Source organism: Citrus clementina, unplaced genomic scaffold (assembly GCF_000493195.1).
Source record: "Citrus clementina cultivar Clemenules unplaced genomic scaffold, Citrus_clementina_v1.0 scaffold_5, whole genome shotgun sequence".
NCBI lineage: Eukaryota > Viridiplantae > Streptophyta > Magnoliopsida > Sapindales > Rutaceae > Citrus > Citrus x clementina.
Genome location: NW_006262201.1, coordinates 26707151 through 26720042, shown reverse-complemented (window position 1 = coordinate 26720042; position 12892 = coordinate 26707151). Strand labels below are relative to the sequence as shown.

The 12892-nt window shown below is 29.9% G+C and overlaps 1 protein-coding gene across 1 annotated transcript; it reads right to left on the bottom strand.

Moving 5' to 3' along the window:
• Window positions 1-2226: 2226 nt before the first annotated feature.
• LOC18042779 (cytochrome P450 CYP82D47) lies at window positions 2227-4977 on the bottom strand. The gene is made up of 2 exons (XM_006432642.2): window positions 3977-4977; window positions 2227-3015 (listed from the first exon to the last, which is right to left on the bottom strand). The coding sequence occupies exons 1-2, from the start codon at window positions 4928-4930 to the stop codon at window positions 2392-2394; spliced, it is 1578 nt and encodes a 525-aa protein (XP_006432705.2). The 5' UTR covers window positions 4931-4977; the 3' UTR covers window positions 2227-2391.
• Window positions 4978-12892: the final 7915 nt, after the last annotated feature.

The following is a 12892-nucleotide window of genomic DNA, read 5'->3' as shown; positions in this document are numbered from 1 at the left end:
ATAATTAATACATATGGTGGTGGAAAGGTTTCAGGCCATGCAAGTGCAGGTGGCCTCACTAGATATTACTGTGGGGAATGGGTTCATGGTTTTGGTATGAATATTGGCCATTGCACTATTACTGGAGCAGAGCCTTGGGGTTTATTTCAAGGTTTGCAACTTGCTTGGAATATTGGGATTTGACAACTATAAGTTGAAGTTAATATTCAGTCCATCACTGAGATCTTGGCCACGAAGAAAAGTCATCCCAATGAGGGACTTAACGGACTCCTCAACAGGGATTAGTAGGTATCTCTGTTGCTAGCTATCATGAAATCAATTTTGTAGCTGATTACCTCACCAGCTAAACTCTCTTTTTGCCTCTTGGGATCCATTTTTTTTTCCAATTCCTCTAACTAGAACTAAAGGGTGGCTATTACCTGATGTCTCCGGGACTGCGTACTCGCGTTCAGTTGTTGCCTAGTTTTACCTAAGTCCTTATGTATCAAAAAGAAAAAAAAAAGATGATATATTTGATGCACGAAATAATGTTTTTAAGAAAGTTGCAATCTTCTGCCAAGTACAGCAGTGGTGAGGTTAATATGCAATCACATTCAAGACAAATCGAGGATATTGTGCATGTCTATTTTTTTTATTATAATAATGGGGTATTTTAAAGAGAAAAAGCTGTCTATACTCTCAAGGTTTGTTTAAATAATTTTATAAACTCCAATAGTTTTATAAATAGCCACATAACCCCTTTTTATTATTATATCCTTTGATTATAATAAAAATAAATACAAATATATATAATAATGAGATAAAAATAATAAATAAAATATCATATAATACAAATAAAATATTATAATAAGTATAATTAATAAAACGAAATATATATAATAAAAATTATTTTGATATTAAACTACTATCAGTCTATCCCGATTGATTTTACTAATTCCAAAATCTATTAATTCAAAAATTAACATTAAGATTTATAGTAATATAAACATAGTTAAAAAATATTGTAAATAACGTAATAAATATTTTCCAATTTTTTGAATGTTAAATATCATTAACTTAAAATTATTAATCTATCAAAGAGATTTTATTATTATTAAAAAAATGATAGAGTAATGATATTAAAATAACTTTTTAATATTCAAAATAATTCATAAATTTTTTAGTTTTTATGTATTACGTTTTTTAATTTCTTATTTTTATTTATTATAGAAATTTATTTAAAGTTAATTTTTGGTTGCTATAATCAAAAGACATAATAGTTCAAAGGGATGTATGACCAATTATAAAACTAAGAAAGTCTATGTAACTATTTAAGCAAATTTTGAGACTACGGTTGGATTTTTCCCTTTTTTTTTTTAAATAATAGTATAGAGAATTTTATCTATCACGATCATTAAGGACACCAATTATATGTATTCAGATAGTTTTATGTTTTTAACATCTATGTCTTTACAATTAGAAGTTTACTTTATACAACATACACACACAATATGATGGAAATATTTCAATTCAAGATCCTGAATTTGTTAAAGTCCGAGGAAGTTATGAAGCTGTGAGGTTTAATCGTATAATGGTATAATTCTATTAAATTATATGGCTTAATAGTTTTCTTGGACTTTAATAAAGTTCAAGATCTTGGATCAAATCGGAACTATGCATTCTGAAATCTAATAGTAACTAACCTAAATAAGTTATATATGACACAATAATCTAGATTTTTTATCTCCACTTCGAGGAAATATATATCTTTTATTGGGACTATACAATCTAAAATCCAATAGCAACTAACCTAAGTCAGTTCTACATAATACAGTCCAGTTTTTTATCTCCACTTCAAGGAAATATATACCATCTAGTGGGCTTAATGTACTTCTATTGTATTATAAACATAATACAGATGTATACCTCCATTACTACTAGGAGAGAAAATTCACTCCTACCAATTATGGAAAGCGAACTAGCGTCTTGACACACATCCGTCAACTTTTGTTAATAGGAAAGGTACCACTAGGCTATTACATAACACAAGTGGCGGCTAGTCAATTTTATTTAATTGATTTTGATCCAGTGACTGATGTTGCACACTAGACCAGCATTTTTTAGCACTCTAATTGACATAACTAGTTTTGGGTTCTTTATTAATTAAAATGAGTCCCGATAAGAGTGCTTACCTAATATATTGATTTTAGACAAACACATCAGATTGAACACCATAGGATGCCCCGATAGTCATCACCTGACAATTTAGCCATGATAAAACTTTATTTAACAATAGATATTCATGTCTAATAATGAATACAAAGAAGGCGTAATAAGCAAGAGTATACAAGCAAACAAATACGTGAATACTTGTTATAAAAGTTTATTAGATTGATTGTATTGAGATCCAATTTAGCCGTACAAAGAAGCAGAAAGACGTGGAGCAATGAGTACTTCAAGTGGTCTAGCTTTCTGGATACTCAACCCGAGTCCCTCTCCCATGTCCAGCGGTTCATTTGATGGGGTTGCAAAATCAAAGCCATGAAGTAAAGCAGCAAGTGTAAATTCCATAACTTGGAGGGCAAATGAAACTCCAGGACAAGTTCTTCTACCACTACCAAAAGGTAACAATTCAAAATTTTGTCCTCTGACATCAATATCCTTGTGCCTTGTCAAAAATCTTTCTGGCTGAAACTTACAAGGCTCTTCCCAGACATGTGGATCACGTTGAAGCTTCCAAACATTGATAATAAGTTGTGTGCTGGTAGGGACATTATAACCACTAATCGTGCACTCTTCTATAGACTTGTGTGGAATTAAGAGTGGCGAACCAGGATACAAACGCATTGCTTCTTTGAGAATGGCTTGCAAGTAAACTAAATTCTTTATATCTGACTCATTCACTTGCCTTTTCGTACCCACCAGAATATCTAGTTCGTTTTGAGCTTTATTTAAAATATCACGGTGGTTGAGAAGCAAAGAGATAACCCATGTCAATGTCATCTTTGTGTTGTCTGTTGCTGCTAAGACGAGACCCTGCAAAATTGGTAGGGCTAAAAGTATTATTTTGGAACTTTCATATGTTACACTCATTCACAATCCAACTTAATTAAATTCATCTTAAAGATTTTCATTTTCATCTTTTGACTATTAAGATGAATTAGATTTAATGCATCATATCAAATTCACGAGAAGGTCTTTAGTGCCCTTCGAGCATTGTTCTTTAGTCATTCATTATTTTCTATGTGTGTATCAATATTGTCATGATAATTTGAAGCATACACATAGTAAGAAATGAATGAAAAATGAGCAATATCCCTAAATCACCCAAGACTTTTCCTAAATCCACAAATATATTATCAAAAACTTGTTTGAAAATTTAGGTCCCAAATAACAAATGCGATGATATATAAGTGGAAGATGATTTCATCGACTTTTTAATTAATTATTTTGCCCTCTCAACTGATTAGGAGAAAGCAGAATATAATTAAATGTATAAAGCAACCCAAAACAAGTTACCCAACGCAAAAAATAGTAATATGTGAAATAAGTGAGAGGTCATGGGTGATTACTTTTGCATTTGCTATGAGTTAAATATTATGTAACTTAACAAGACCCATAATTAAATACTCTCAATTCACACGCTACAAAATTAACTGCTCTTGTCTGGAAGTCTCATCCTGAAGAGTGATGTAACAACTTTATGAATGATTATAGGCGTAATATGTTTTAAAAGCATATAATATTCTGTTAAGACATAAGTGCCAAGTAAAACTTTTTGAGTAAAAAGAAATAGGTCTAGTTTCACTGGTGAGGAGCAACTATCCTAAGACTTAAAGACCTGAATTCGAGCCTCATTAGTGTATGTACGTTGATAAAAATAAAAAACAATTAATAAAACACAAAAAAGGGGGATAAGATTTTGAACTCCGCAGAAATGGATTACGTCGCACTTAGACTGTAACTAAAAAGAAAAAATCGTTTAAGAGAGGCATACCAGGCAAGTAGCTTTATTGATTGTATCAACATCACGACCCGAATATTGCTTTGTATCACCCAGGATCGAGAGCATCACACTCATAAAATCTAAATCTTCTTCTTTAATCTCCTGAGAATCTCTCTTCCTCTTGTGCTCTTCTAACCATCCTTGAACAACAATGTCTAATTCTTTGGCGATCTTCTTCATTGACCTCTCATCACCCCCTATATCCAACCATCTAAGAAACGGCAGAGCATCTGACACCACAAACTTACCACTCATTTCAGAAAATCTCGTCAGTAGTTCTATCCATTCTTCACCATCCACTGAGTCGCATCCCTTTCCGACAATCATTCTTAAAACGACATTACGGATTGTGTCAGTGAACCATCTCTTCATCTCTACCAACAACATCTTATTAGTGCTTTTGTTCTTGTCCCATAACTCGTATAAGTCCTTCAAAGATGTCTTCAGCTCATACTCTCGTACATGCCTGAGCTTCCCAAGACGATGGTTCGAGAGAAGCTCAAGTGTGGCTATCTTGCGTGTCTCACGCCAGTAGGAGCCGTATGGGCTGAAGCCAAACATGGAAAAGTTGTAGCCTAAAATCTCCATGGCTAGAGTTTTTGGACGGCTAGCAAAGACTTTGTCGTGTGTAGTAAGGCACTCTTTAGCCATCTCCCAATTACTCACAACCAAAGCTCGATTTATGCCCATCTTGATTTTGAAGATTGGTCCATACTCGTCAGCCATTTTGCCTAATACCCGGTGAGGAGGTTCTGGCCCTCCTAAGAGGTGTAGATGGCCAATCACAGGCCATGATCCCCCAGCCTCCGGTGCTTCCCTCTTCTTCTTGCTTGTGTATTTGCTAAGCAAATTTCTTGAAACTAACAACGACGTGTATAGAATGATTAAGAGAGTGATTAAAATTGCAGCTATAGCACTAGTTTGAGGTGAAACAAGAAAGTCCATGGCTGCTACCTGCTAAAATTTCTCGGGTGATTTACAATATCAACTTGTTCATGTCCATCCATATATAAAGAACTAAAGTGCTAAAGAAATTGAAGTTACTGAATATTTAATTCTAAACATAAAATATGATATTTGACAAAAATGTAAGGGGTGAAAATCTTTTTTCTTAAAGATTTGCTTCACCTAATCACATATATATCTCCTCATTGGATTTAATCCTCTTCTAATCTAAATTTTCCTAAAGTTTATAAAAGATTTTGACACATGTCATGTAATTTAATGTATGGCCAAGATCAAATTTACTCTTAGCTTTCCTTATTTAAACAGAACACATCGCGTTGGCTCCTAACTAACTAAGTTTAACGTAGAACAAATGGAGTTAAATCCCCGTTATGTATTTCTTTTACACATTCTGATCTTCGAGCAATTTTTTATTCTTGAAAAACTATTCAGAAATTCATGATTTAGCAATAAAGTTCTCAAATCAATTTGTTAGGAAGAATTTGTGAGTCAATAATATTCAGTTGACAAATTGAATTAAATCCAAACGATTGATCAGATCTCATGCCTCCTAACAAAGAATACTACTCAACGTGCACCATACAACCAATGTATTTAACTTATGCTATGTTTACTAAACGGGAATCGGAATGGAGAATAGGAATGTGAATAAGTAAATTAAACTGTAGGAATTGGAATCGGAATGAGCTGGATTCCATTAATGCGTTTACTTTATTTTCGAATCAAAATCAAAATGAATTAGATGGTATCAAGTTACTAAAAAGTCCTTCCTAATAATAATGATGATGATGATGATGATGTTATTAATAATTAATAATTATTATTATTATTGTTAATATATTAATTAATTATATTCATTTATTGCTACTATATTAATTAATTATAATTTATCATTAATAATAATAATAATAATAAATCATGAACAAAATAATAATCCATTTAAAAATAAAAATAATCATAATTGGATTCATCATCATCAACAAAATAATCCATTTCCAAAAAAAATAACAATATTCAAATCAAAATCATCATCGTCACCAACTACAACGGCAGCAACATATTATCATTGGACCAGAAGCTTGGGCACTGAAGACGAAATCGATGGCGAAACGGAGACGAAACGAGATGGGGATGAAACTGAGACGGAGACGAAATCATGACAGCCCAACAGATATGAAACCGGCAACCAGTTGCGGTCCACAGTCGACAGACCAGCGACGACAAAGATGGTGGATGATTATGGCCGTGATGGTGATAGAAGCACGTGTCGGGTGCGAGAGAGTTTAGGTTTTAGGATTTTTAATTTTCATTATTTTTTATTTAAAGTAAGGGCATTTTCAAAATAATGAAGAATTAATGGGGGCATAATGGGAAGTTATAAGAATGGGAGTCTGATTCCCAAGCCTCCTCTTGGGAATCAAATTCACATTTCTAATTCCCAAACTACTGTGGGGTCCTCTAAAATAAATCTTATTCCTTCTTTTATTTTGCCAAGTAAACATGGGTTTCATTCCGATTCCGAATTTCTATTATTGAATCCGGCTAGTAAATGAAGCCTTAAGGTGGAAGAAAATGGGGCGATAGATAAATTCTAAGCTAACTACATTTACGAGTCTATTGATATTATTAAATGAGTAAATATTCGTTTAATCTATATATATATATATATATATATATATATATATAGATCTATTGTTGCTTTTACATTATTAGCCCTGCAACAATATTTTTGACATTCATTTTTTTAATTTGTAATAAAACCTAATTAGCAAATTAAGAAATAAATATAAGTATAAATCAACTAGAACTTTTATACCCTTGCAACAATCTTACTAATTATTACTTATAAATAAACTTAAGCGAGCTAATTTAAAACAATGTTTAATACCCTTGCAATAACCTTACTAAAAATTCTTTTGTTAAAAAACTAATTTATCAAATTAATCTAAAAGTAAAATAATAACAACTAATTTATTTTACTTTTAAGGCTAATTTGATAAATTTATAATTTTTTTTATTTCCATTGATATCTCTAAGAATATTATTGCAAGGTTATTATTATACAAGAAAATAAAAAGTAAGGATGTGATTATAATATAATTATCAGCATCAAGGGTGTCTAGGGGAAATTTACGAAAATAACCATAAATTTTTTGCTATTTTCACAATTAACCCTCTCAACTTTTTTCTATCAACATTAGTCAAACACACGCTTCTCTCCCCAAATTACCCTTCTTTACAAACCAAAAGCAACTTCTTTTCTCCCCTTTCGTTAAACCAAATGCAGCTTTCCACTCTTGAATCATCAACCAACGGCGACGGCAAAAGGCAATGATAAAAGTGAAATTCGATAATAATTTATCCGGATCCAACACTAATCGACATCACATAGTAGTATGAGTTATTTTCTCAACTTGCTCGAGAGTTTTAGTAAACTGCGAGTCGGGGTGAGTCTGGCGACAAGTTGCCTGTCGCACGAAGCTTCGAGCGACAGGCAACCTGTCGCACCAAGCCTTGGTGCGATAGGCACCTGTCACACCAAGGGCTTAGTGCGACAGGCATCATGTCGCACCAAGCTTCCTTAATGGTGTTAGACGAGACCAAACAAGCTCATCATACCCATAATCAGATCCTGCATCAGTAACTTAACAAATGAGTTTTGCCCTTATTTTCTCCTTTGCCTCTCTCAGTGCAGTCTCCTAGTCATCCTTATGACCTTATCATCCTCCTCTGCCTTCCCGCCTGCCAATGAACTGCGACCAGAGACATTCGCTTACTCCAGTAACCAATTATTGACGCCCCAATTCCCAGATCTTCGTCGTTCAATATATCTCCTATTGGTTGCCAAAGGACAAAAAGAAACAGATGAAATTGAAGTCTAATGCTATCTTATGACACCCCCAAGTTATTACAGAAGTCTTGGCGTCCGATGGAATGAGCCATTTTACAACTATTCATACTTTTAACTCAATGAGGGTCAAAATATTGCTTCTTTTACATGCAAAGAAACAAAACAAAAGATTCAAAATTTTCTTCTTTTTCAACACAACCTTCATTCATTGAGCGCATGGAAGTAAAATGAATATGGAAACTGTCGGTTCCACATGTTTAAGTTAATTGAAGTTATACCATTTCTCACCCCAATAAAATAAAAAATAAAATTATTGTGCACCTATATAAAATATTACACAACTTGTGCAGCTAGAGGAGTTTAATTGGAAGCATTATGGGAACGGGCAGGGGCAGTGTATTTTGAGTGAGAGAGAAGAAAAAGACTAAGAGAGGGCACAAATAGGGTATATATTTGGCTCTGTTGAGGAACATATTTGCAGTTTGAACAGATTATGCCAAGTTCCTTCCCTTAAGATGGGTTGCTTCACGCTAGCCACCGACGATGAGAGGTTCTTCGGTTTGGGAGAGATGGGAGAAAGAGAGATTGTTGGGGGAGAGATGAGAGAGAGGGGTATTTTGGTCTCAAAGGGTTTTTTATGGCTAATGTTGATAGAAGTTTGTTTGGGGGGTTAAGATGAAAAAAGCCAATATTTTTATGGCTATTGGTGTAAATTTCCCGGTGTCTAGAGGTATTTTTAAAAATATAGAGACTAAACGAACAGTTGCTAAACAAATGACCTATTACAATTAGAAAGTGTACAAGGACAAAATAGAGTTGCAAACTCACATGGGAATGTTTGTTTAATTCATATATTTTGAGTTAAGTTCTCATTTAATCCTTAGATTTATACCTTTATTTTTTCTTTTCTTATGTAATAATATCAATGCAACAATGCTCTTGGAGATATTAAAAAAAATTATCAATTTAGCCTTAAAAGTAAATTAAAAATTAGTTGTTATTATTTTACTTTTAAGATTAATTTAAAATAATTTTTTACAAAATATTATTAGTAAGATTGTTGCAAGAATATTAAATAATACTTTAAAATTGATAGTTATTTATTTATTTATAAATAATAATTGCAAGATTGTTGCAAGGGTATGAAAAGTTCAGGTTGTTTCATATTTATATTTATTTCTTAATTTGCTAGTAAATAATTATTGTTTAATATGTTAATTAACATTTTTAATAGATTAACAATTAATGTCAAAAATATTATTATAAGAGTATTATTGTAAAAGTAAAGAAAAATAAGGATAAGAGTGTAATGTTTTCAAAATAAAATATATCTTAAGCTATTTTTGAAAATATAAAAACTAAATAAATATTTGAATTAAAATATAGAGACTAAACTAACATTTATTATATAATAATCTTTTCACATTCTAAATTGTCAAACCTAACGGATAAAATGCCATATTTTGACTTGGAAAATAGGCAGCAGTAATGTACCTAACCTAATGATAATATATGTTGACATGATAAAATTAACTACACTGAAATATTGAATAAATTAAATTATATCCATTGTGATGAATCAAAAATAAAACAATAGTGTTGACTTTATAATAAAAGTTAATGTTATAATGTCATCTTTTATTATATAAATTAAATTAAAATCAACAATTATAGTATTTTTTTTAATACTACCAAACTAATCAACCTGTGAAAATTATAAATTGTGAGGAATAAATATATGTACCACATAAAAAGACATTTATGTCAAAACTATCAGCTTTTAAATTTTTTTCTTCGGATGTTGAAAAAAAAAAATATCATTCAAGACTTCAATTAAATTTAAATTTATTCAAATTTTAAATAAAAAAACAAAGCGTAACGTAACATTTACTATATAATAATTTTTTTACATACTAAATTGTCAACTGATGCTGAAACGTCATATTTTCACTTGGAAAACAGGCAGCGATAATGTACCCAACCTAGTGACAATATATGATAATATACGTTGAGAGGTTCATAATTTTCTCACGTACTGGATTGTCAAAACTGACGGCTAAAACGTCATATTTCAACATGGAAAATAGGCAGCACTAATTTACGTAATTCGAAGAAAATTATGAACATGTCAGTATCCTTTTGACAGGTTCATACGCACGTACGTTGACTAGTAAATCCAAGAAACCCATCACGACAAATGCTGTGGAATAATTATTGAGACATTTGGACCAATGAATAAACATGTCAATATTTATTAAGAAAAGGCAAATGTTATGTTACAATTAATGTAACATATACATTCAACAACAACCACATAAATTATGTGGGTCCATTATTTGTGTGGTTGTTGTTGAGTGTGTATGTTACATTAATTGTAACATAGGGACTCCCTTAAGAAAATTATGAACATGTCAATATCTAGGACTCGACTAGCTTACAGAATCTGTAAGGTACAGACTGCAGCATCAGCCGTTGGATGTGGTTGGATGTGGAGTGAGAAACTGAACAATAGAAAATCGGATGGTGGGATGACGGGAGATGTTTGTTACAGAAGCTGTACCATAGACAGGTTCATACGCACGTGTGTTGACTAGTAAATCCAAGAAACCCATCACGACAAATGCTATGGAATAATTATTGAGACATTTGGACCGATGCGAAGAAAATTATGAACATGTCAATATCTATCCGTATAGTTGAGAATAACGTGATTGAGATTGTCAAATATTAATTCTTGTACTTATCTTAGTGTGGATAACAGCTTTATTTTAAGTAATTTATTATGTATGTAAAGATTAAATTTTATTTAAAAAATGTGAGCTACATTTCAAAATTTAGAAAAATAGTTATGTAGATCCTTAAATTTAAGAAAGAAATACTTGTTGTCTCTTTTTTTATTATAATATCCTTTAAATATAATAGCTAAAAGAAATTGATTTTAATTTTTTAATAAATACAAATATAATATAAATAATTTAATTTATCTAGTAGACTAATTAAAATTAAAATAATATTTAAAATGCAAATCATTATGTTTATATAGATAAAATAAATAATATATTTGTATTTATTATAAATATTTTAAATGAAGTTTTGGATTAAACAATTTTTATATATAATTAATAAAATATACCTCCCATATTAATAATATTAAAATTATTTTATATAATATTCAAAATAATATAGATCTTTATATATCTACCATACTATCATGTTTCTATTCATTATAAAATTTACTTTAAAATGTATTAAAATATTTTTTACATATCAAAATTATTTTAAATTTTATATTATCAAATTTATTTTAGTATTTAGTAAAGATTATACAAAAGATAAACAAGATCTCTTTTCATTTTCCAATCTTGGTTGGAAGTCACGAGCGCTGCGATTATCAACTCAACAAAATCCAAGTGTCTCTCCATGATACTATTATTTTTTCTATGAAATCAATAATGTAATAAAAGTACACCTTTAAATTTTGAACAATAGTGTAAAATATTTGCATAAGCAAAAAGCTATAAATTCCTTAGAGATATTGTACTAGATAACAACCTCTCTCTTTTTGCATCCAATTCGTAACTATTTCTATTTAATTCAAGTTCATCAACTTAATTTTAAAGGTTACCTTATGTCCTTCTGCTTATTAATTAACTAATTATTTATTCATTTCATTAAACTAATGGTAGAAATTAAAATATTTAAATTTAAGGATCTAGAACAATCTCATTATTAATACTATTAAAAAAAACATACAACATCAAAAGTTCCAAATCCAATTGTTGAATTATATAATACACAACAGAACCAATTGGTTCGGGCATGGTAGCCACCTCTAGAATTATCAACTCAAAATAGTGCAAGATATTAGTTGTTTAACTAATGAAAAAAGTCACTAACATCCCCAAAGTTTTCTTAAATAGTCACATAAATTTTCTTAATTTTATAATTGTTCATGCAAACCCTATGTTTTGCAAATATACCCTTCGATTATAATAAACCAAAAATTGACTTTAAATAAAATTCTAAAATAAATATATAATATTAAAACATATTATTAAAAAATATTTTAATATTAATCTATTAGATTGTTTAATATTATAAATAAAATATATAATACAATTTTTTATTTATTTTCAATTTTAAATACATTTATTTTAGTATTAGTAAACATCCAAGTATATTTTCATTTCTTTCACAGATTAAATAATATCAAAAAAATATTTAAATGTATTAAAAATTTAAAATAATTTACAATATTTATAATAAATTTTTTATAATATTTCGTATTTTTATTATATTACGTCTACATTAGCATAATTTTAAAATTAATTTTTAGATTAATGGATTTTAGGCTTAATAAAGTATGTCACACTAATAACAACTTAATATTAAAAATAATTTGAATAAAATATTTATTATTTGGTTAATTATATTTATTTTTATTTTAATACTAGCATTGTATTTGTATTCATTTTAAAAAATTTTGTCAGAAAAACTATTAGGCAGCAATACAAAATAAAGAAGCAACATAAGATAAAGAATAAAATAAGAGAGGAATATATTATAGAGTGATTTTATTCATTCTAACTGTGTACAAAACAAAGAGATGATCTCTCTTTTTATAATTATATAATCACTCTATAAAATTAATGGAAACATTATGGATCATGATTCCTTGTGAGATAGTAAGAGTTATAGAGAAGCCCAAGGTTAGTAGTGAGAGATAGTGGGGAGACTAAAAGATATATGTTTTAAACATCCACATTTATTTTAATAAATTTATAATACTCTCCCTTGGATGCTCATTACCAAGAATGTGACTCATTAAAACTTTTACAAAAAAAAAACCCTTAGGGAAAAAAATTATTAAAGGAAAAAGAGTACATTATTCATTGATATCTTGAAAAAAAATAATTTTGGAGATATAGAGTTGCCTCATTAAAACCTTACTAGGAAAAACCCTATGGGATAAAAACCTAGTGAGGAAAAAGATTACAACACATAAAATTTTCTCCAAAATAAATTGTTCTCCCCAACAAGTATATTCCCCGTCATTTTGACATAGATTCTTCAAGATTTGGAGAATAATC